The sequence below is a fragment of the Mesocricetus auratus genome, unplaced genomic scaffold, assembly GCF_017639785.1.
Source record: "Mesocricetus auratus isolate SY011 unplaced genomic scaffold, BCM_Maur_2.0 Super-Scaffold_100055, whole genome shotgun sequence".
Lineage (NCBI taxonomy): Eukaryota > Metazoa > Chordata > Mammalia > Rodentia > Cricetidae > Mesocricetus > Mesocricetus auratus.
The window spans coordinates 1,496,644-1,521,200 of record NW_024429232.1 but is presented as its reverse complement, the minus strand read 5'-3'; the positions used below and the strand labels follow the sequence as shown (position 1 = coordinate 1,521,200).

Sequence of the window (24,557 nt, the reverse complement as noted above, 5' to 3'; positions counted from 1 at the left end):
TTCCAGTTAACACAAGAGTGATCAGACAGTGATACAGCTAATTGCTAATAAGTAGAAATTTATAGTGCCCTGGATAGAAGCTCAGACCAACCATAATATTCCCTCAAGACATATCCTGGTCCAGAGTCTTTGAAGGTTGAGAGAAGAGAAGAAACCACTTTAGAGTATTTTTGAGCATCAGAGACTGGTTCATGAAGTTTAAGGAAAGCAGAATCTCTGTTCATGTGAAGTTTGTGAAGTAGCATATGCTGACCTAGAAGCTGTAGTACAATATCCAGAACACCTAGCCAGCTTGCTAGGCTAAAGAAGACCTTTTAATATAAACGAAACTTTTCTGGTAGCCAATGCCATCTAGGACTTTTATAGGTAGGAAGAACCAGTTTGGCTTTAAAATTCAAAGAACAGGGCTATAGAGATGTTTCACTATAAAGAGCGAGCTATTCTTGAGAAGAATCAGCTTCTGAGATTCCAATGCCCTCTTCTGGCCTCCATGGGCAATTACACATACCTGCACATTACAAACCCACAAACTCACACAGTATACATAAAAGTAAAGTAAACTCAGAGAACATAGGGCTAAACACATGGCCTAGAGATTAAGAGTGTAATTCTAACTATTGGCTCAACTCCCTCTCCTGGCTTCTGCAGGCACCTGGACTTCTCTAGAGAACTTTGCAAGGCCAAGGAAGCATCACTTTTGGAGCTTTTTTTCTATGTCCTCAAGATGACGTTGGCCAGTTTATGTCTATGCTGAGCCTCCCTGACAGAGGCTTCCTTCCCTTCTAGCTTATGTTTGAAAAGAAAATTAGTAGTTATGTTGACATACAGCCTCCTGCTGTTGTGGGTGGGTAGGTTGAAGTATAACAGATCTTTGCCTTGTTTTGATTCCAAAATGAAGCCTGATGAGAAGACACCATTTAGCTATTGAGTATTGCTCCTGCCAAATTCAAACCACATTAAACTTATAAGGGGTGTGTGGAGCTTTTGTAGAGCCATAGATCACACTTGGGATTTAGCATGCTACACAAGCCACTTGGGAATGACTGGTATTTTTTGAACCTGTAATTATAAGTAAATTTGTGTAGTTCACCAAATGGTGTTTACAGTTAGATGAACACTAATTATTTAATATTGTCTGCTGTTTGGTGGAAAGGATAGTGTTAGATCATAGCATTTGGAGACTGCTTTAAAATTAGCATTCTGATTAGTATGGGAAGCACACCACTAGAATGTGTGTGTATGTGTGCGCATGCCCTCATGTGGCAGTGGCGGCAGCGGGGGGGGGGGGGGGCAGGGGGTTGTTTCTATGAGCAGAGTTGTGCTGTGTATAAAATGGTGGAACCAAAGGAAAAGGTTCTTTGGATCAGATTCTCTGAGCTTGACCACAGGCCTGGAAGTTAAAGCTTTGCAGTGTTTGTCTAGTGTCATCTCTCCATAATTTTTCTCTGACAGAAGAGCATAAGGGGGGTGTGTTCGAGGTATGTTTTTTTAAATGCCAACTGCTGTGAGTTAAACTTGAGAAGATTCCACATGTCTTAGACTTTTCTTCTAGAGAAGTGAGAAAGAAAGTGTTAAGAACAGTAGAGAGTTTCAGAGAGGGAGGAGTGATGAGCAAAGGGGTCAAGACCAGGCTGGAGAAACCCACAGAAACAGCTAACCTGAACAAGGGGGAGTTCATGGATCCTAGACTGATGGCTGGGAAACCAGCATAGGACTGATCCAGACCCCCCTGAATGTCTGGGCAATCAATGGGGCCTCTGGTAGTGGATCACTATTTATCCCTAGTGTATGAATGGACTTTGGGGGCCCATTCCCCATAGAGGGATACTCTCTCAGCCTAGACACATGGGGGAGGGCCTAGGCTCTGCTCCAAATGATGTGACAGACTTTGAAGATTCCCCATAGAAGGTCTCACCCTCCCTGGGGAGCAGGAAGGGGATGGGGTTGGGGGCAGGGGAGGAGGAGAGGGAGAGGGAACTGGGATTGACATGTAAAACAAGGTTGTTTCTAATTAAAAAAAAAAAAGACAAAGAATAATAAAAAAGAAAGTGACATAGAGGAAAAACCGTACTAAGGGGAAGGCGAGGTGGCAGAGTATGAAGCCGGGAAGTTTTCTCTCGCTGTGATCTTGGACAGGGAGATTCTGGCAGACAGAAGGTTACTCTCTAAAGATGATCTTCATCCTAAGCCCCAGAACTCACACATATGCTCCTCCAGGTAGTGAGTTGTGGACTTAATGCAAAGACCTCTTGAAGACTTGGTTTCTCCAAGACCCAAAACAGTGCACATGTGTCATTTTCGTCTTTTTTTAAGTTTGTGGAGATTTATTAGAGCACCGGTGGGAAGCTAATGCTGTGTTTGGTGACCATCCAAAGATAAAGCACATCCTTTGATTTAGAGGAACTTTTAGATGGACTCCTGGGCTAGGTTTTGAAGAATCTGAAGCTCTGCATCCTTATTGTGGGATAACTAGCAGGGTAAGTGGTATAGGGAAGGGAAGGAAGGAAAGGAGTGTTAACAGGGCCTTTTGGTAGTTACCCTAGTAAAGAACCTAGAGACCTGCAAACAGTTGGTGCTTGTTTGCCTGTGTTCTTATGCCTTTCTCTTGCCAAACTCAGACCTTTTGTGGGTAAGGATTGTATTAGACTCTTTGGTCTGTAATCATCATTTCTCTGGGGGTGTTTTCCAGGGCATCATTCAGAAGATAGTGGACAGTCACAAAGTAAAGCACGTGGCCTGCTATGGATTTCGTCTCAGCCACCTGCGATCAGAGGAAGTTCACTGGCTGCATGTGGATATGGGAGTCTCCAGTGTGAGGGAGAAATATGAACTCGCCCACCCACCAGAGGAGTGGAAGTAAGATTCTAATGCACTGGGGTGTGACCATGCTGGATTACTTTGTGTGTTAAAAATATGCACAAGAGGATGAATGTGTCAGCTTTTATGCTGCTTGTAATCACTATTCCTGTGTAAAGGAGATAGCCTAGTAATTACTAACCAGTGATTTCTTTAGAACATGTAGTTAAACATGTCTCTCTTTCCATTCCTTGTCTTCTATCACCATGGTCTTTGATGAGCATAGTTGTTCTCTATTCGTTGGCTTGCACTTCTGCTGTGAGTGGTATTACTGCCTTGTGATCCAGTGTTAACCTCTCATATAGCAGGGTTTGACTTGTCCAGGAGGAGGTCACAGCTGATGGTCTTATCAGTGGGCTAATAGCATACTTATGTCCAGTAATCTGCACTCACCTGAAAAGAATGGTGCATACTTGTTCACGTATAGGATGATAGTGGGAGTGGCTCTTAGTGATGAATGAAGCTGAAGTTATTTTAAGATGATTTAAAAGAATTCCTAGTCACTTATCCTTTTCCTGCTTAACACATTAATTTTTATGAGTAAGTGAATTTTTTTAGTTGAAAAATCTTGAATCTAAAATAGTTTTGAGAGAAGTATATCTTTAAAAAATAGTCTTCTTCCATGTCGTGCCCTCAGGCATGCACTGAAGAGGGTCAGTAGCTTAAACAAGGGCCTGGATCAACAGGAAAACCAGCTTATTTAGATAAAATACAAATTCATCAGTTTTGTGTCAGTTGTGTAAAGTTCATCAGAGAATACAGTTGTATTTTTAAATCTGTCAGATAACTGGGGTAAACAAGCTATTCCTGGAGAGCATAATTAGGTTGGTTTATATAAACTGATAGGAAAGGAAGATTTGACTTCTAAACAATCAATTAAATGTTTAGAAATTAAATATCTAGCCAGGCGGTGGTGGTGCATACCTTTACTCCCAGCACCTGGGAGGCAGAGACAGGCAGGCATATCTCTGTGAGGTTGAGGCCAGCCTGATCTACAAAGTTACACAGAGAAACCCTGTCTGGAAAAAACAAACAAACAAAACCAAAAATTAAATATCCAAATGTCAAATGAAAATAACTGCAGGTTTTCACTTGTTCCAATTATATGACGTTCTTCTTTTTCACAGACACTGTAGGGGAAACTTCATTCTCTTTGTTTATGCTCAGAGAATTTTAGGATTTGATCACCAGCTTTTCTGTTGTTGTTCTTCTAAGCCAATTTGGTTTACCTTCAATCAGGTAAAATATAGTAGGGATTACTATTGCTAAAACAGGGTTTAATGGTTGAAAAATTAGTAACCCATAAATGTTGGGTTGAATATTGCTGAAAACATTGTAGAGATGACCAGGAAGCAGGCTCGTATGCATGTGAATGTAAAGATGTCACAGCCCCTCCTTACCTCCCTCCCATGTGATGTATATTCATGATGTGCATGTGTACATGCTTGGCCTTGTGCCTATGCTCTCTATTCAGTCTTCACATGTCCTTGAATGGGACACACAGAAACCAGTAAGCAGGTTGCCGCAGTCATCTGTGTAAAAAGCCTAACGGTGGGCAGGGAAGAGGAGGAATTGTCAGGTGAGTTCTATAGTTTTCGAAGCTTAGAAAGATCCTTGAGTGTCCAGTTTCAATGTTTGAGTCACTTTTGCTCAGAAATGCCTTGTGTAGCTTCTCTACATGCAGGGCCAGCCCAGAGGTTTTGGCTTCTTTGTAGTCTGGCTCCTGCTGCTGCTCATCTCATCCTCCTGATCTGCTGACATTGGTCCCTCTCAGATTTCATCTTCTACTCTTGCGTATAGCTTGCAAGTGTTTTCATGGGATCGGAGTCTCTTCTTCTTGTGCTGTCTTTGGTAGTTGTTGATGAAGCTAGCCCTCCATCTCTTTCTGACTTCCTTGGTCCTGTCCTCTTTTGCTTTTACCCTTTAAATTTTTTCACTTGCCCCAGCTTTTTTAATGGCTTTCGTAACACATCAAGTGTATTACTGAAGGGTGTGACTGTGGAATACACTCTTCTGCCCGGAACCAGTGGGTGGATTGCTTTGATTTCTGAGTGCCTAGAGTCTGTGTTTGCTTACCTTTCTCTCTCAGGAACTTTCATATTCATCACTCTGTTTCTAAACATTGGTTTAGAGTAAAATATATTTTAATGAAAAAAGGTCTAAGGTAATATATTGCTAGTGTCATTGTAAAATAAGCAAGAAGGAAAATAATGATAGTATTCAAATACATCCAAAAAGTGTTTATTATAGTAATGATAATATAATAATAATAAACAATGTATTGTCGCCATCAAGTTTTGTTTGGTTCTGTTTCATAATTTTGATAGTGTTTGTATTATCAATTAATAGGGTGGATTTTGCTTGAATTTTTCCCCATCAACCAGGCTTTTATGTAAGTGTTTCTTCCATATTGGCTGTTGACTTGTTATCATGCATCAGGAGAAGAGCAACATTCATTCATTCATTTACTCACTCACTCACTCATTCATTTATAGACAGGTTCTCAGTGTGTAGTCCTGGTTCTCCTGGATGGAACTCACAATGCACACCAGACGAGCCTAGAATTTACAGATTCTCCCATTTATACCTCCCAGGAGTTGGGATTAAAGCCATGTAGCACCATACCCGATGAGAAGAGTAAATATTTTTATGATGCTCTTTGACTCATTTTTTTATTCTGTTCAGATGAGTTTTTGTTCTTCAGAGATTAATTGGTTGGTTTCTTCATCCTTTTTGAAATGAATGTATATAGTTGTGTGACCGACATGAAGGTACATGCCTTTAATCCCAGTACTTAAGGCTAAGGCAGGAGGATTGCCCTGAGTTTCAGGCCAGCCTGGGCCATGTAATGAATTTCTGGCTAACCAGGATTTCGTAGCAAGACCCTATCTATATCTGAACAAACAATCAAGAAAAGGAAATGGGGAGTGAATGTGTTGTAGGTTCCTATACAAGCTTCTTTTTATGCTGTTCCAACATTATATTGTTTATATTTGTCTGCTTGAAAATGACATGTTAATGTATTCAACTAGTTTTGTTTTTTAAAACATTCTGCCTCTGCTTCTGTATTTACAACAGTAGTGTCTTCATTCATACTTCACATTGTAACATGTGCCTCATTTTTTTTCTTACATTCCTCTTGTCAGTAACATGTCAGATCCAGAGGGAGGAGTACCATGGTGCCAGTTCAGGGCACTAAGTCTGCCTGTGCCCCAACCGACTTTGACACTTTGGAAGAATACTGTCTAGGTTTATACTGCTCTTGATTTGGGTTTCTCTGCTGTTTTGTCATGGTTATATTAAGGTTATTTGTTTTTTAAAACATAGACATTCAAGGTGTTCTTTTTGTTTAGTTTGTTTTGATTTTTTGAGACAGGGTCTTTCTATGTAGCCCTGGCTGACATGGAGCTTGCTATGTCAAACAGGCTGGCCTGGAACTCACAGAGACTGACTTGCCTCAGGCTCTTGAGTGCTGGGATTCAAGGTGTGTGCTATCACTGCTGGCCCATTAAGATGTTTTTATTGCATGATACTAGGAAGCCTGTTGTGACAAACTAAATTTACCTGGGAGCTCCGTTGGGATCATTAGGCTGCAGTGAAGATACTCAGGTGTTTCCTGTCACTGTTTCCCCTTTATAATGAGACACTTGAGACTATGCAGAGAGTTTGGTTTTTTCATTGCACTATCATCCATCAGTCATATCATCTTTTAGTAATTCTGCCTTGTAGTAATTGGTACATTAATTTTTACTAGATGGGTATTTGCGTTTCTATTCGTCTCTATTTTGTTAATTGGACATGTGAGAATGAGTTTTTTCATTCCATGTTGCTTGTGAAGGGTTATCTGTGTTTAATGAAGCTGTACTTTTTGCTAAACTTAGTATCAGGTCTACTAGATCTTCCTTCCTTCCTTCCTTCCTTCCCTCTCTCTTTTTCTTTTCTTTCTTTCTTTTTTTTTTTGTTTTTGTTTTTGTTTTTGTTTTTTGTTTTTCAAGACAGGATTTCTCTGTGTAACAACTTTAGCAGTCCTGGAACTTGCTATGTAGACCAGGCTGGCCTCAAACTTACAGAGATCTACCTGCCTCTGCCTCCCAAATGCTGAGACGAAAGGCATGCGCCACCACTGCCCAGCCTAATAGATCTTTTTAGTCCATTTTAGCTTTTTCTGAAACAGCCTTCTGTTCTCAGTAGTTGTTTAACTTATGCTTACAGTTGGTGTGAGCTCAGGAAGCAAGATACCCTTGGCACTACTGAGAACAGATTGCTTTGGAGCAGTATCAAAGGGTAACTTTATTTGGGGCATGTTATATTTAACTGGTCTTTGGAAATCCATGGAGAAGCAACATACTATCTCTTAGCATCATGGTAACAGAAGTGTAGAGAAAGTCCTGAACTTTGTGAAGATGAGGTGTGGGGAAAAATGATGTGGGTATCAAGTGTCACAGGCTAAGGATTTAGGATTGGAATTAAATAAGACTGGAATTAAATTAGAGCACCTTGAGCAAAGAGTTTCACGGTTGTGTTTACATGTTCATTTATTTCTCCAGCATCCTGGTGAGGGAATTGAGTCTCATTGACATGATGGCTGACAGTGAGTTTAGTTACATGGCACAGGTCCATTGTAGACAGTTTTCTTGATCAGAAGCCCCTGTTCTTATAAAAACACAGCACCTGTGTAAAATGCTGGCAAATTTCTAAGTTCCTAGTTGTTGGCTGTAGCTGATACCCAGAGTCAGCATCAGAATGCTATATGTAGATCCGGACTAGGCAGTTTTTGATTGGGGGCCTGTTTCCTTAACTACTGCTGGCAAAACACTCACGGTGGAGAATCCTGAGCAAATGCTTTCCTAGACACAGAAAGCCAAGCACGGAACCTTTGCACTCTCCCTATTACTGATGAGAAACAATGCACATAAGTAGGTAGTTCCCAGTAAGTCCTCTTGTAGACACCTGCCCAGTGCAGTGCATCTGGCTTGAGTTACTTACTGGATGCCATAGAACCTGATTGTTTGCTAATTGTTCTGTTTTAAGAGGGTCTCACTGTTAGTATTCAGGCACTCACTGGTTTTTTTTTTTTTTTTTTTTGGTTTTTCGAGACAGGGTTTCTCTGTGGCTTTGGAGGCTGTCCTGTAACTCACTTTGTAGACCAGGCTGGCCTCGAACTCACAGAGATCCGCCTGCCTCTGCCTCCCGAGTGCTGGGATTAAAGGCGTGCGCCACCAACGCCCGGCCAGGCACTTACTGTTAAGCCCAGCTTCCCTCCTTTTATCTCACAGCTCTCCTGTACCAGGATTACAGGTTTGCCCCCACCACACAGTGTACAGTGTTTTATATTAAGAGAGGCCTGGTGTATAAATAGTGAACTCCTCAAAAGATACCGTTAGCCAGTGGCGGTAGCACACACTTAATCCCAGCACTCAGGAGCCAGGGCAGGTAGATCTCTGTGAGTTCAAGACTATCCTGGTCTATAAAGTGAGTTCCAGGACATCCACAGCTGTTAGAGAAACTTTGCCTCCAAAAAAGGAAAGTATCATTAAAATTTTTTTAGAAATCAGCTGGCTATGGTGGCACACACCTTTAATCCCACTACTTCCCAGAGGGAGGTATGGATCTTTTGTGAGTTTAAACCTGGTCTATATAGTGAGCTCCAGTCACATCTCAAAACAAAATAAAAATGAGTTTTCATAGAAGCATTGTTCCAGCAGTCAAAAAGCTGAAACCGTTCCCTTGGCCACAGTTAATTTTAAGGATAAATAATAACCTTCTGATGCAGTGCCCTCTGAAGAGGATGGAGCTGCTGCTATTAGCTGCATATACTCTCATTTGCATGTTGCTGAATGAAACACACCAGACACTACACAGTGTGTAAATTGGCTGTGGGGGGTGCTTGAGGATGGGGCAAAGTGAGGGCACCTGAGTGGGCTGCAGGCCTTTGTTGTCCTCATGCTCTGCCTCATCACAAAGTGACGATATTGTAGCACCTGCTGCATAGGCACACAAGGTTTGTCCATTTAAATACTGATGTGGTCTTACTTTCAAAATTGTATTTAGGAGTTAATTGGCAATGAGTTACTCAAAATAATAATGTGGTTGTAGAATGTAAATTCAGAAAATGATTTACTTCTAATCATTGTATTTTGTGAATTGTCTTTCAGATATGAATTGAGAATTCGTTACTTGCCAAAAGGATTTCTAAACCAGTTTACTGAAGATAAGCCAACGTTGAATTTCTTCTATCAACAGGTATTAAAAAAAAACAAAAATAAAAACCACTTTCTTATGCTGCTTTGCTTCTTTAAATCATCTTTATTTTGTGTGTTCATTTTAGAGTAATATAAAACCTTATATTTGAGAGACTAAATATAGAGAAGTCCTGGGTTAAAAGTGTTAGCTCATGAAAACTTACTTTTTTATACTTGAATTTTTGTATGCTTGGGCACATCGTGAAAGATGCTTGTTCTTTATGTGTACAATAGGTCCAAGGCTATTGTTCAGGGATCATGCTTGAACATCAGTCAGTTTGTCGTATAAAAATTTCTGTCAGTGAATTTGGATAATTTTTGATGCCAAGTTTCATAATAAAGCAAAATGAGACTTCTCTTTAAAAAAAGTCAAAGGCAGTTACTTGTGGCATGTCTTAGTTACTTTCCTTTGGCTGTAATAAGACACTGTGACCAAGACAATGTATAGAAGAGTTTATTTGGGGCTCACAGTTTCAGGGGGTAACTCAGTGGCCATCATGGTGGGGAGCATGTCAGCAAACAGGTATGCATGACTCTGCAGATTATATTTTGATCCACAAGTGTAAGGCAGAGAGCAAACTGGGAATAGTGTGGGCTTCTGAAACCTCAGAGCCTACCCCAGTGACACACCTCCTCTAACAAAGCCAGACTTCCTAATCCTCCCCAAGTAATTCTACAAGCTGGGGGCCAAGAATTCAAACATAATGAAGTCTTTTGAGCCCATTCGCATTCATACTACTGCATTCCACTCCCTGGCCCCTATAGGCTTATAGCTATATCATAATGCAAAAATGCAGTTAGTCTAACTTAAAAGGTCTCCATAGTCTTTCAGTGTCAACACAGTTTAAAAGCTCAAAGTCTCTTCTGAGATTCAGGGCAGGCTCTTAATTGTAACCCCTGTGAACTCATAAAGCAAATTATATATTTCCAATATAACAATGACACAGAATATATATTAGAATTCCAAAAGGAAGGAAAGGGGATATAGAGGTGAAATACTGGACCAAAGCAAGATGGAAATTCTGCAGAGCAAACTCCAAAGCCTGTAATGTCATGTCTGGTGTCTGGAGGGTTAGATGGCTTTGCCAGGTACCTTCTGTTCATTACGAATACTTGTGACTGGAGATAGTGCCAGGCCACCGAAGACCATTTGCTAACCACACAGCAGGTGTGAGCTCATGCTCTGAGATGACATACCAATCTCTGTGCTTCTAAGACCATTCCAGTCTGTTGTCAACATTTATCTGCAATTCTCTTATTTAACCCCTCTTTTATTTTTTAAAAATTGTTAAATCATTGGCATACATTTAGAAAGTCCAGGAAATTACCTTGTTGTGTTTGTCTGCTTTTATGATAGTGCATCAAGTACATAACACTTTAAAAGAAATAAAGGTGACAAATATTGTTGCAGTGGTTTGCTAGTGTCAGTGGTCATCCAGAGTCTCAGGTGCATTGTACCAAGTGCACAAGAAAATGAAAGTGTGTTCAAAGTCTGAGTTTGGGGATTGATAAATCTAGATTTTAAGCTCTATCTCTTTAAAATTTCTTTTTGAGACCCTTTATAAATTGTCTTGTGAGCTTTGTACATAAAGTAGGATTAATAAAGCCGGCCCTGAGTAATTACACGGATCAGAAGTGATTTATATAAAGTACTAATCCCAGGGCCTGACTGCTCGTAGATGTTCTTTAAGAAGTGAGTCTGCTGTGATTGTCTGTAACCTTTCAGGCTCTCTGAGGCTATAAGATGGGATTGTGAGATGCTGGTTTCTAGACTGAATGAACACTGTCATAAATTAACTCAATGTGAGGGGAACAGTTGTGTGTGTATGTACTGTATGGTACAGTCTACATCGTTTAACAATGGGCATATATTCTAGGAAATCCATCCTTGGACAGTTTTGTCATTGTGCAAACATTACAGAATACTTGCACAAACGAAGAAGGGTATATCACCTTGCAGGTCTCAAGGAACAAGCATTGTTTTTGTGGTCATTTTATTGAATGGGATGTCATTGTGTGATATATGACTCTATATGCATATATATACTGAAGTGCTTGATCAATCTGTTTTTTTTTTTTTCAAAATAAAAGCAGTTAATTCTGATAGGATTAATAAAAGTTGCAGCTTGGGAAATGAACAGTTAAGGTGAGGACCCTGAGTCTTACAGCACAACCTCAGGATTGACTGTGCTCTGTGGCTGCAGAGAACACTGGAGCAGAATACATGAGTGTTTTTAGACCACAAATAGTTTCAGGCTGTGAACTAACTGCTCTGAATTTTGGAGTAAAACTCATATGTGAAGGCATTTCCCCTGAGGATTATTATCACTCCTCTCCCCTCAACTCAGTATACATTTGGCTTTAATGAGTGACTTAGGACACTTGATTTACCTACCTTTGAACAGTCCCTAGAAATTGCAGTAATTGATCCTCTGGACATTTCGTTTATCATCCTTATGGCATTGAAAGTCTGCAGTAGTACCTCTGAAACTGTCCCAAGTGACTGAAAACCACTTGAATCATCTTTTGGCTTTTGTCCCTCTGCAAAAGTAGGAAGTCTCTATAGGAATTGTAAATTTAAGTGACACTTATACTGCATTATTGCAACTGCTCAGCAGTAAGCTTAGAGAAAGGGCATTGGGCCTCAATACAGGTTGGTTTGTTTCCCCAAGCAATTACAGTAGATAAGCAGTGGTAGACATGGGGACTTGGAGGTTGTGGAAGGAAAGATTGCAGCGATGACTGTGTGCTGAATGGGATCAAAATCGTTGAATTAGAAGCTAATAGACTAGGAGATAATAGTTGAAAATATTTGAAAGTTTTTCTTGGACAGTAGTCAATGTACTTTTTCTGCAAAGAGCCATAGAGTAAATAATTTAGGCTGTGAGAACCAAGATACAAAATTGAAGACCATAAGAAAGTGGGTGTATAGCAAGAGAAGAAACCAGTTTTGGCAAGTATTTGTGTTGGCATTACTCAAAATGTAATTAATTATGGATTTTGAGAATATAGATGTGTTATGAGGGAGGACAGACAGTGTTCCACTCTAGGTTCAGAGTACATGACCCTTGTCTTCAAAATCAACGGCAGATTTTGGTCTCTTAATGCAAATCTGTGAGGAGATTGTATGCATTTCAGCTTTGCAAATGTCTTCATGCTGACAGGTATTCAGACAGACTGGGTCAGTCATGAGTACCTTGTGTGTGTTCAACTTTAAATTTATTATTTGCATGTATGTAGTTTATATGTATGAATGTGGGCATCACATACCATGTGTTTGTGGAGGTCAGAGGACAAGTTTCAGAAGTCCCTTTTCTCTCTCTACTGTGGGTTCTTGGGATCAAAATCAGGTAATCCGGCCTTGCAGCAGGTCTTTTATGGGCTTAGCCATCTTGCTGGTCTGCTTTTTAGTGTTTTGACACAAAGACTCACTGTGGGATGACAACATTTTATCATTACATCTGGTTCTATCTGTGTTTAATTGAGTTGTCACCAGTGTTCCTTTATGTTAGACTTCAGGTGTGTTGCTTTGCAAATTAGTAACACAGAGTGGACAGTTTGGGGACTTTGAGGTTACATGTTGGATTTTGAAGTACATGAATTTTTGTGGCCCTTGCTCTGAGGCCCCCAAATGTTTTAAGAACTGGGCTTATTGCTCAGAGAAATAGTTTAATAGAAATGTAGCTCTTGATGCTTGTGTCTGCTTTGGGCTGAGTAGGGAGACTAGGAAGCAGCAGAACATTGCTGTGGTGTAGTGTGTCAGTTGTTCAAGGCCACACACACAGATGCAGTCCTAACCTGCACAACTCTGCCTTGGGAAAAGGCTCAGTGGGCTGGCAACCTGAGTTCCTGGAACCCATGTAAAGGTGGAAGGAGACAACCAGCTCCATGGAACTCTCCTCTGACCTGCATACTTGTACCATAGATTGTGCATGCACATACAATACTTAGGTCTGTAGTTATTTTGGGTGTTACTTATTTTTCAGCATATTATTGACAGTGCAAACAAATATGTAAAAAAGCATTCAGCAAATATTTAGGGATTGATCATATTGCAAACATTCGTGTTTCCCATTCCTTTATTTCAGGTGAAGAGTGACTACATGCTGGAGATAGCTGATCAAGTAGATCAAGAAATAGCTTTGAAGTTGGGTTGTCTGGAAATTAGGTAGGTGATAATACTACACTGATTCCATGTATTGTTTTGTTTTCTAGGTACTTTCCTCTTTAGAAAGTTACCAGTAAAATCGTGATTAAATTGAGAGAGGATTCCACATTACTTACTATTATTTGGATCTGTCTTGCATAGTTGTTTATTATTCAACAGCTTAAACATTCCATATGTATATATATATTTATATGTTCCCTGATTTCAGGCGATCCTACTGGGAGATGAGGGGCAACGCCCTAGAGAAGAAGTCCAACTATGAAGTGTTAGAGTAAGTACTGCACGCTTGAGCGTCCATTCAGACTCTGCACACCCTCTCCTAGTTCATCTCTATTTAGAAATTGCCTGAAATGATGGACTTCTCAGTCTTTATTTGGAGGAGAAAAGGCTTTCAATAAAAAATCCTGATGACTTTAATTTTATGCCTGAGCAATGTACATACATACAAACATACATACATACATACATACATATGCACAAATGTAATTGATTTTTTTAAAGATATACAATTTCACTAAGATGATACTTTGCTCTATTTTACATCAAAATTAAGAATTGCCCATAAAGCCTGGCAGTGGTGGTGCACGCTTTTAGTCCCAGCACTTGTGAGGCAGAGGCAGGTGGATCTCTGAGTTTGAGGCTAGCCTGGTCAAGTTCCAGGACAGCTAGAACTGTTACACAGAGAAACTGTGTTTCAAACCTCCCCACCCAAAAAATGAATTGCCTATAAATTGGTCATCTCTGCAGATCACCTAAGGATTCTTTTTTAATAAATGGAGAAATGAGAATTATTCGTTATTCATATATCAAAGACTGTAAAATATAAAAAAATTTCTGGTGATGATATTTTTATATTAGTCTATTGTATTTGGCTGTTTTAAATATGTGTAAGGGAAACTGAACCTTGATAGAAATAATTAATTCAGCAAGGCAGTTGATATTTATTGTAGCTGAGTGAAGCTATGTTTTACTGTCATATACCACTATTGTTTCCATCTGTTTTTGTGGTATTTAGAGTGATGTACTACTAAAATATTAGCAAAGGTCATCTAGAACTCTTCTGTTGTAATGAAGACTATACTAATTTTAGATTTTCTAGGTGAGAACATTACTTTTATAGTGTAAGAGTTTAACATTCCCCCATCTTGAAAATAGGAGCTTGCAAGACATATATGGCTACAGAAAAAGAAAAGTAGAAGTGTTTAGCAGTACAGTTGCTGTTGGAAGTAGAACAGGGTGATTTGGCTATTGGTAAGTCTCCTAGGGTCCAAGCTGTCCATCATGTTTCATTAGGTTCATGACAGTGTATACATAGCAGACAATACGTATGTTTATGAAGGCATGTCACATGCTTTGTGTCCACTACAAATGAAGTCATTTTCAGTAGAATTTTTACTGCCCTTTATTGGATAGGTTATGTCTAATATTCATTGTAGTTTATGATTTTTGTTTAAAGTAACTACGTTCTTCAGCCTTAAAAACTCCTTAGTGCTTGAAATGCATATTGCCAGAATTAAGAGAAATCATTAAGGGTTGCTTGCCATTAGTAGGTTTTTGTTTGTTTGTTTGTTTGTTTTGCAGCCATGTTCTTATAAGATAGGGCTTCATTTTGCCTGCTTGCCTTGAACTTCTGATCCTCCTGCCTTCACTCCCAAGTACTAGGATTACAGGTGTCCATCTGGAGGAAGTGTTTGGAGAAAGTTTCATGTTCAAGTTCCTCAGTTAGGAATGAATTAAAGTTTGTACTACAGTTGATGTAAAATTGGCTTCTAGAAATTACAGAAAGGTAACAGGAGAATAAAGTAACAAAAGAGGTCTTACCTGGCACTTTCAAAATTGTGGTGTGGTGTTTTTGTGAGAAATCAGAAAAATGGACTGTGGAGATGACCTTTACAAAGGTCAGGACTTGTGGTTATTACTACTTGAACACAGGAGAAAGAGGCAGAGCAAGTGTGTGAATCAGATCCTTCATAGAAGACATGGATGAATGACATGGTTTGAGGTGGTCAATTTGTATATATGTGTGTTGATCACACAAGTAAATGTGGGTATTGCAAAAAAGGGATCTCACATCCTGTGACTGTAGGTTTGCTTTGCTCTTTTAGATGTGCTTCAACCTCTAAATACCTGAGCTTTTGCACTCCTACCAGAGTGACTCTCCAGTTATTTCATTTGTATGAAAGGATTCGTGGTGGCTGAGTGGTGGTTGCATGTGCAGAGTGCTTGGCTCCAGGCCTAGCTCTTCCTTAACCCTTTGTGATATACAGTGGTGGTCATGCTGCTGCCTGCCTGTGGGTTTCAGGAGGGAATGTTGGATGTCGTGATCCCAGCACTGAGTGTGAGTTGACGGTAACCCTCTGTGTGGAGGAGAGATGATCAGCCAGCATAAAACCAAACTGTGTAGAACTCTTCCGAAGAATACTGGCAAAAATGAGTAACAGAGTATGGGACTCAGCAGTTGCATTAATTTGGAGCACATTTGAAAGGAGTTTAGATGGTTTACAAAGGTAACAGAATGTTCTCTAATTAGAGAAAATTTAAATTACATTGTCAAATGGTGGGAAAAAGCCAGTCCTTCTTATCCCAGGACTTATGCATAACACCTCCTCAGTCTTTTTTTTTTTTTTTTTTTTTTTTTTTTACGAGACAGGGTTTCTCTGTATTGTTTTGGAGGTTGTTGGTCCAGCCCGGCCTCGAACTCACAGAGATCCACCTGCCTCTGCTGGGATTAAAGGCGTGCGCCACCACTGCCCGGCCACCTTGTCAGTCTTAATAAAGAGCACAATTCTTTGAAACTGGGTGTTGCATGCCTTGTTTCTAATGCAAATAAGATGAGGTTAGATGTGGACCTTGCCAGTTCATCCAGCCTTTTGTTGGTTGAAGATGTCTTTCTCTTTGAAGAGGCCCACCCTTGAGTATATACACCTGTCCTTTTCTTAAGCTTATCCATCTCTTCCTCCTTGTTTTATCCCTTTCCTCCCCCTTCCCTTTCTTCCTGACTAACCTGTACTAATATGTATAAACATTAAGAACTTAATAAACTCCAGTTTTGCTCAAAAAAAAAATAAGAGACCAGCCTTTCCATGTTGCCAAGTAGAAATGTGTTAGTGCAGGACTCATCAGGCTACTGGTATGTTGTTTTCCGTCTGATCTCACACTAGTTCTAATCAGTAATGTGTAATGCCTGACAAGGTATTTAGCCGTTCATTATTTTCTATGGGATAGCAACCATCTTCAGATTAGCTTGTTTTATATAGTTCCTTTTTATTACTGATAAAGTTAAATACCTCTCAGTTGTACCCATTTTATATTCCTCTTGCATAGTGACTATGCCTTTCGCTTTCTTTTTGGGTGAGCTGGGTCTTGTTTGTAGCCTAGGCTGCTTCAGCACTCTGTCCTTTTGCCTAGCCTCTCAAGTTCTGGGAGTACAGGTGTGTGCTCCCATGTTTTGCTGGTATTTCTAATAAACCTATCTTTTTCTTTATTAATACTGAAGTCTTTGCCAATTTAGCTCCATATCTGTGGTGTCAATTATGCATGCATGTCCCCTGACCCCTTGTATATGTGACACTCACAGATGCTTATCTGCCTTTTTTTTTTTTGTTATTGTTGTTGTTGTTTGTTTTTAATAGTTTTTTGAGACAGGATCTCTTTGTATCTTTGACTGTCCTGAATCTTACTAGACCAGGCTGATCTTGCCTGCCCATGCCTCAATTGTTATGCTTGTATTTCTTAATCTAGTGGGTTTGTTTTTTTTTTTTAATCTACCTTGGGACCTGTCTCCTATTGTGCTTTTTATGGCAAGGTACGGAAACGAGGTGAGCTTGCTTGCGTGTTCGTTTTTCAAGATGTTTAATGACTTAAGATGGTTATATGTGAAGCCTAGAAAGACAGCTCAGCTGTTACAGGTACTTCTGCTCTTCTAGAGGACCCAAATTCAGTTCCTAGTACCCATATGGTGGAGCGCCTCCCTGCTGCTTGTAACTCTGGTTCTAGTGCATCTGCACCCTCTTCTGGCTTCCATGAGGACAGACGTACATGTGGCATATACTCACACAGATATATACATAAATAAAAAATAAATCTTTAAAGATTGTTAGATTGTTAAATACGCCAGGCGGTAGTGTCAAATGCCTTTAATCCCAACACTTGGGAGGCAGAGGCAGACGGCTCTCCGAGTTCCAGACCAGCCTGGCCTACAGAGCCAGTTCCAGGACAGCCTCCAAAGCCACAGAGAAACCCTGTCTTAAAAAAACAAAAACAAAGGCTGAGAGATGGCTCAGAGATTAAGAGCACCGACTGTTCTTCCGGAGGTCCTGAGTTCAATTCCCGGCAACCACATGGTGGCTCACAACCACCTTGAATGAAATCCGGTGCCCTCTGCTGGCATGCAGGCAGAAGACTGTATACACAATAAATAAATAAGTTATAAAAACAAAACAAAAAAGATTGTTAAATATTTATTTTAAAACCTTTGTAAATTGGGACTGAAGAGATGGCTTGGTGGTTACGAACACTTGCTGCTCTTCATAGGGCCCTGGTTTGATTCCTAGCACCCACGCAGTAGTTCACAGTTATTTCTGTTATCTTTCCAATGTGTGTGTTAGCTTACTTACTTTGTATTTATGTTTAGTTTTTTTGGAAAAAGGCCTCATTCTCTCCTGAGTTACAGGTTACATGTATATGTACCAGGCCTGGCTGATTTTATTTTATATTTTAGGTTTCCTGTTACCCCAGTGATATTTGGTCAGAGCATGGTCTGAGAAGTGCCCTTGATATGGTGAATGTGTCTTACTGGATGCGTTAAGACCACTTCCACCAGCATATTGTGTTATCTAAATGCATGAAATACATGACAGAGTGGAGAGAATTATGCAGTGATTGCTCATGTGTCTCCACACAATCTCCACTTGGCATGATGTTCTATTTGCTTCATGTTATCGACTTGTATACGCTTTTTAGCCTGGCTTAAAAAGTGCATTTTTGATTGGGGATCTAGCTGAGACCCCAACACTCTCCAAGGCTGTGTTCCATGCATAGTACTTACTGCATGCACACACATATATGTGGATGTTTATTTTCTGTTCAGCCTTCCTCCTCCTCCTCCTCCTCCTTTCCCCCTCCCCTGCCTCCTCCTCCTTCTGTGGGCTCTGTCTTGATGCTGTTTCAGCTCTCCATACCCCCTCTATGCCTGTTCCCCTATTGGAGGAACTCTGGCAGTTAGGTGGTTGTCCCCATGGTAACTGTATTGTTCTTACTCATCTCTGCCCTTTCTGAGGAACCTTCAGGTGCACAGGATAGGAAGGTGCTGAAGATTTTGCGGTCACCACTTTGACACAGCCATGTGCCTTGGCACTCTTTGCTGACAGTGGTGGAAGCATTCTGGGTCTGCGCTACCCTTTCCAGTCAATAGGCATTATTCATATGTGGGACTCTTGAGCTCTGGAAATGAAGCTGCTAAAACCAGGAACAGATCTTTTGGTTTAGCTAATTTACATGTAACCATTTGCATCTAACCTGATATTATTGGCCTATCATCTGTGTGTGCCCTGTCTTCCATAGTTACATTGAAGTAAAGAAGAAGCCTAATAGCCTACCTAGTGCTTGGCCTAGGGAATTAGAGTTCAGCAAGTGTCTTCAAATTGTCCCTTGAATTAGGTTTTTTCTTTTGTTACTGTGGTTTTGTTTTTCAATCTGGTGGGTTTAAATGCCTTCAGGATATACTTTTTAGTAGTTACTAAGACAGTTGAATTATAATAAAAGCCAGTGATTCTGTTTATGTTGTGTATGTTTTTTTACATATGGGACAGTTAGTTATATAGGGTTTGGTCACAAAACATGAAGTGAGGCTGATGCAGAACAGGGCCAAACACAGCTCAGAGAGAGCTGGCTTCCTATTGAATTTTAGTGTCATTATTCTTCATATGAGAAGACCCTATGCTTTTTAAGGAGCAAACAAGAAAAGGGGAGACTTTGGTAGACATTTTTCCTTTCATTGCCACTAGTCGTATTAGACACAGCAGTTCTGAAAGAGGAAAGAAGACACGTGGCTAGAGAGAAGCAGCACATCAGGGGTTAAAGTCGTTCATTTGTCGGTAAAACCAGAAGACAGCACACCAGAGCTGAGAAAGTGACTTTTGGATGTAGTAAATGGTTTAGCAAGGAGTCCATTGATTTAGGTGCTGCCTGTTCATGGTACAGGTTAATGAATGTAATTGGATAGAGGGTCAACAATACAAACTGGCATGATTGTTGGGGGTTTGATTATGAAGTGATTGTGAAACAACTCCTTTTTATTTATACTTCATATTCAGCTAGTCATCCCCCCTCTTGTGACTCTGAAAAAGGAACCTGCACATTACCTGATCTGCATTTTTCTCTTGATTTATTTCTTTCTGTTTTTCTATGCTCTCCTGACCCCTTGTCTTCAAAAGTACATTTCATCTTCCTGGAACACAGTGCCATCTAGTGGACAAACGGGTAGTTCAGTACCGGAGCGGGTGGTAAATTTTAAAAGCAAGTCCCAACTGTTCCTTCCAGTCTGTTCTTGGTCAAGTGTTCTTAGGTTTTTAATAATGATGGCCTGAGTTTATAGCCCAACTTAGCAAATCGCTGGAATTTATGACATTTCTATACACTTAGCTTTTGAACCAAGACAAATCACTTGATTTCCCCCTCCCCCCCTTTCCTCCCATTTTGTGAAATAGAGAAGATGAAATATGATTAGGGAATGGCTTCCTAAATTTAATAAAGTCAAGGAGAAGAAGCAGTCATCATTTTGGGTAAATTTGAGGCGTCTGCTTTTACTGCTGTAGATGAGGTATGAACATGGAGTCTAAAACGAGCCAGACTAAAGTCTCATGCAATAGCCAACTTTATTTAGAGCATCAGATGATTCAGACCCTGAGGCTTAAGAGTCTCGTGAGTGAAATGTTCAATCACAAGGATAAGCTATGTGTGGCAAGCAGTACACAGGGTGGACAGGGTGCAGAGGGCAAAACACGTTTTCCATAAAGACATATGAACACATAAAATTAGCTACTTGTCATGAGTATTCTAAAGTAAACTAACTCCTGTCTTATCTGCTACACTTGGGAAGGGCACAAAAGCACTTTCCAAGAACAATTGCCTATTTTTGAAGAAACTAAGGTCACAAGACTCATCTTATTTGCTTGGAGTTTTCTCACAAACACTCAGAATTCCTCTTGTACAACTCCATTCTGTTTTTATTGTTTTGTTTTTGTTTTTTTGAGACAAGGTTTCTCAGGCTGGTCTTGTACTCACAGAGATTCGCCTGTCTCTGCCTCCTGAGAGTTGGGATTAAAGGCGTGCACCACCAATGCCTGGCCAACTCCATTCTTGAACTGTGTTCTGACAGTTTCTGTCTTAATTAGGCCAGTTGCTTTCTCTAAAATATAGTTATACAGGAGGAACTAATGTGTCTAAGGATAACTTCTGTCCAGCACCCAAAAAGGGCAGTTTTATTACATGCTGCCATTTGCAAAATGGCAGTTTTTCAACAATAAAGGAGTAACAAAGATTTCCATTGAAATAGATTATAATCATGTTTTTTGTGCATAGCTACAAATAGTTTATCCTCATCTATGAATGTGCAGGTCAGTTGGAGCTTGATTATAGTTGGTTCTTTTCTAAACAAATAGAAGAATAAACTACTTTTGTGTTCTTTCAAGTATGTTATTATTGTCTAATGGTATTATTTGTTAATATGGTTCTTTTTATATTTCAGAAAAGATGTTGGTTTAAAGCGATTTTTCCCTAAGAGTTTACTGGATTCTGTCAAGGTAAATTTAGTCTCCTTTATCACAATCGGATATGAAGTTCTGTCTGTATCCCTTTCCTCCTAAAAACTTGCCTTTGTAAAAGAGTAATGGTGCATTTACCCCTTACGTAGTAGAACTGCAATGGCAAAAGCTGATTGTATGAGTCATGTTAACTTTAGGCAAGTAAATTTTCACAGGTTCAGCCTTTCTGCATAGAACCATGGCTTTACTTGATGATTGTCAGTAATAACCACCTAAGTGCAAAACTGGAAATAGTTTGTGCTGCAGCCCTGCAGCCAAGGTTCTTAAAGTCTGGAATGTTTTGATACATGGAAGAAAAGGAATAGTCTTAAAGGATCGTGATGAATCATGAATACTGTATATGCATGCCTTTACATTGTTTTCCCCTGTGTATCACTGCATCCTGTGTCTGTGTGTGCATGCCACATCACTGGGTCCTCCGTGAGAGCGTGCATGTGTGTGTGCGTGCACGCATGCTTGCACACATATCACTGAGTCCTGGGGGGGTGCATACATCACTGATTTCTATGGGATATGAGTGGGCACGCGTTGGGTTTTGTGTGTGTATGTGTCATTTGATCTGGTGTTTGTGTATACTGCTGCTACATTGTCTGTGTCACTGTCTTCTGTATGCACAATTTACATCATTGCACTCTACATGTGCACATTCTAATGGTCAATCTCTGTTTCTGCCATGTGATTTTCTTGATAACTTTGGAAGTAGCTTCCATGTAGTCCTACTCCAGCAGGACTATTTTTGGAGACAGAGAGAGGAGCTCTGAGTTCTGTTTCTCATCTAATCCAGAGCCTACCTCCAAACATCCAGTTATAGTAGGAGAACAGATTTTGGTCCAAGAAGGGTTCCAGAAATTTGCCAGCCTTACAGTGTGGGTCATGACCTCTTATTTCCACAGGGAACAGCATTATGTAGGGGTGACATTAGTGTGTAACACATTAATACATACATATACATATATATATATGTATGTATGTATGTATGTATATATCAACACAATACCTGTCAGGTAGCAATTCATAAATAGTATTATTGCTGTTATTTTTTTATTAATAAAAAAGTTTTTTTTTACATTCTCTTACCTGAGGCCCACACAGGCAAAGACATGCATATGAAATACTGTCATATTATGATTCAGAAAATTGGCCCCACAGCTAAACTGCCACCTAAAAGCCCTGGCTTCAGTGTAGATCACCCATGACTTTGGATAAATGACTGAATATTTCTCAGTTTTAAAATGTGTAACAAAAAAAAACAGCTTCTTACACGTAATGTCTATGTGAAGAGTAAGTTAGTCAACGTGTGCATTCTGAGATGAGCTGTGTTGTGTGTCTGGCATGCACGGAGTGATAGCACCCTGCTACCAAGCCTGATGAGAGACCTAGGGCTGCATCTCTTGGTGTATAACTGAACTCACTGGCACAAGCTGTTTGCCAGGAGAACTGGACTCTGTTCCCTGAATGTGTTCAGTGCAGATAGAGGACAGAACTTTAAATCAAGATTGGCAACTTTATGTAAGGGAGGTGGAAAATGGCCGTTGTGTTCCTTGGGAGTGTTGGTCGTCTCCTAGATTAGGAAGAGCCTCAGTTTATCTGGATTGTTAAGTGTGAAGACCACAAAGGCATGGGGCAGAGGTCCCCCTATCCCAGCTGGAAACAGCCAGGAATAGGAGGACTGTGTTAGGACACTGAAACAGGGAAAGCCATAGCTTACACTTGACATGGCTATCGATTGGAAGATGTTCTAGCCAGCATTCACTTAAGCTGTGTTTCATGTATCAGTGATTCTCAAATGATGAGGCCTTTGGTGGCCTCTGAAAGCTGCTGTCTTTTCAGATTTTTACGTGTCACTGCTGTCTTTAGGAGTCTAAGACACTTTTAGGTTTACAAACAATCATACACTCAAAACAGGGACTTGAGTACATGCCATGGATGAGTACCTCTGCTAGGTGGATGCTAGGCTCAGTAGATCCTGTCAGTGTCTGGGTTCTCTAGCTCTGACCTGCTTCTATATTTTTTGCAGGGATGGAAAAGATCTATCTGAGACCCTATTCTAAGGGGCTTGTTTGTTTTTATGAACTTGTTGTTTTGCAGTTACTGACGTGTTTGTTATTTTTCTTCATATACTATATTTTCATACAATGAGTTTGGCTAGCACCAGATATATAGCTAATTTGATAGCTCTTTTTTAAATGAAAGAATGAAAAATGAACAGAAATTTGAAAAACAAGCTCCCCCCCCAAAAAAACCCCTGGAGAATCCAGAGAGAGAAAGAGGGAGAAAGGGAGGGAGGGAGTGACGGAGGGTGGGAGGGAGGGAGGGAGGATAAGGGCATGAACATAGGGTTAAGAATGACTTTGAGAAGATAATGGGATTGCATGCCATCCCAGGAATACCTGCTCTCGGCTGCCACACTCTGCAGGCCTTTCCCAGCTCCACCTTCCTTGAAAGGCCTCATCTATCAGCATGCTTTTCTCTGGGATCTTGAACTGCATCTGGCAGTGTGGTGAATACACATGGAAATCACAATACAACTTGTGGGATTGGCTGTCTCCTTTTACCATATGAGACCTGGGCATCAAATTCAAGTTGCTGTCAGGCTTGTTGATGTCTTAGAGTTGTTGTGATGAAGCACCATGACCAAAAAGCAACTTGGGAAGGAGAAGGTTTACTTGGCTTATAGATTCTGATGCAGTTCACTGAGGGGAGCCAACGCACCAACTCAAACTGGGCAGGAACCTGGAAACAGGATCTGATGCAGAGGCCATGGAGGATGCTGCTTACTTGCTTGTTCCTCATTGCTTTCTCAGCCTACTCTCTCATAGAATCCAGTCCAGGGTGGTAATACCCAAATGGTCTGGGTTTGCCACATCAGTCATTGATTAAGATCATGCTTTACAGGCTTGCCCAGAGCCTGATCAATTTTAAGTGTGTTTTTCAGTTGAGATTTCCTCCTCTCAGATGACTTAGCTTGTGTCAATTGTACATAAAACTAGTTAACACAGTATGTACCTGTACTAACTGAAACATCTCATGTATATCTTTTATTGAAAAGAGATTTCAACTTGGGGGTGACTATACTGAAACTTATTTAATTTTTAAATTTAAATATTGTTTGATTTCTAAATTAACTTAATCAGAAGAGATTATTGCCTTAGACCAAGCTCTCTCCCCATGCTACATAAATTCCCTTGACAGCTACAACAGACTTCTCTAGATTATGGTGCTGCTGTAAAGCCCTATTACACACCTTCAGAAACACCCCCAAAAAGAAATACACACCTGAGCCTCTGTTTATTCTGAAGTTAGCTATATTGGATGGCTAGATTTATTAATGTTAGTTTTTCCATAAACAAGCTATTTCTGTATTTTTTTTCTCAAAATCATTTTGTTTTACATGTCTTAGATTTAAATTTCTAGAAGATTGTTTGTAGTTACATGGTTGAGAGATTATCATATCCTGGTAGCATTTGA

The 24,557-nt window shown here is 40.1% G+C and overlaps 1 protein-coding gene across 23 annotated transcripts in view; it reads left to right on the top strand.

Annotated features, from left to right (window-relative positions):
* Ptk2 (protein tyrosine kinase 2) overlaps positions 1–24,557 on the top strand; it is a 185,246-nt gene that overhangs the window by 60,443 nt on the left and 100,246 nt on the right. For all 23 annotated transcript variants that reach the window (XM_040736398.1, XM_040736392.1, XM_040736375.1 and 20 more), the window contains 5 exons: positions 2,690–2,856; positions 9,012–9,099; positions 13,187–13,266; positions 13,475–13,537; positions 21,014–21,068. In XM_040736398.1, the coding sequence (XP_040592332.1) occupies positions 2,690–2,856; positions 9,012–9,099; positions 13,187–13,266; positions 13,475–13,537; positions 21,014–21,068 (453 nt within the window). The remainder of the gene's footprint in view (positions 1–2,689; positions 2,857–9,011; positions 9,100–13,186; positions 13,267–13,474; positions 13,538–21,013; positions 21,069–24,557) is intronic.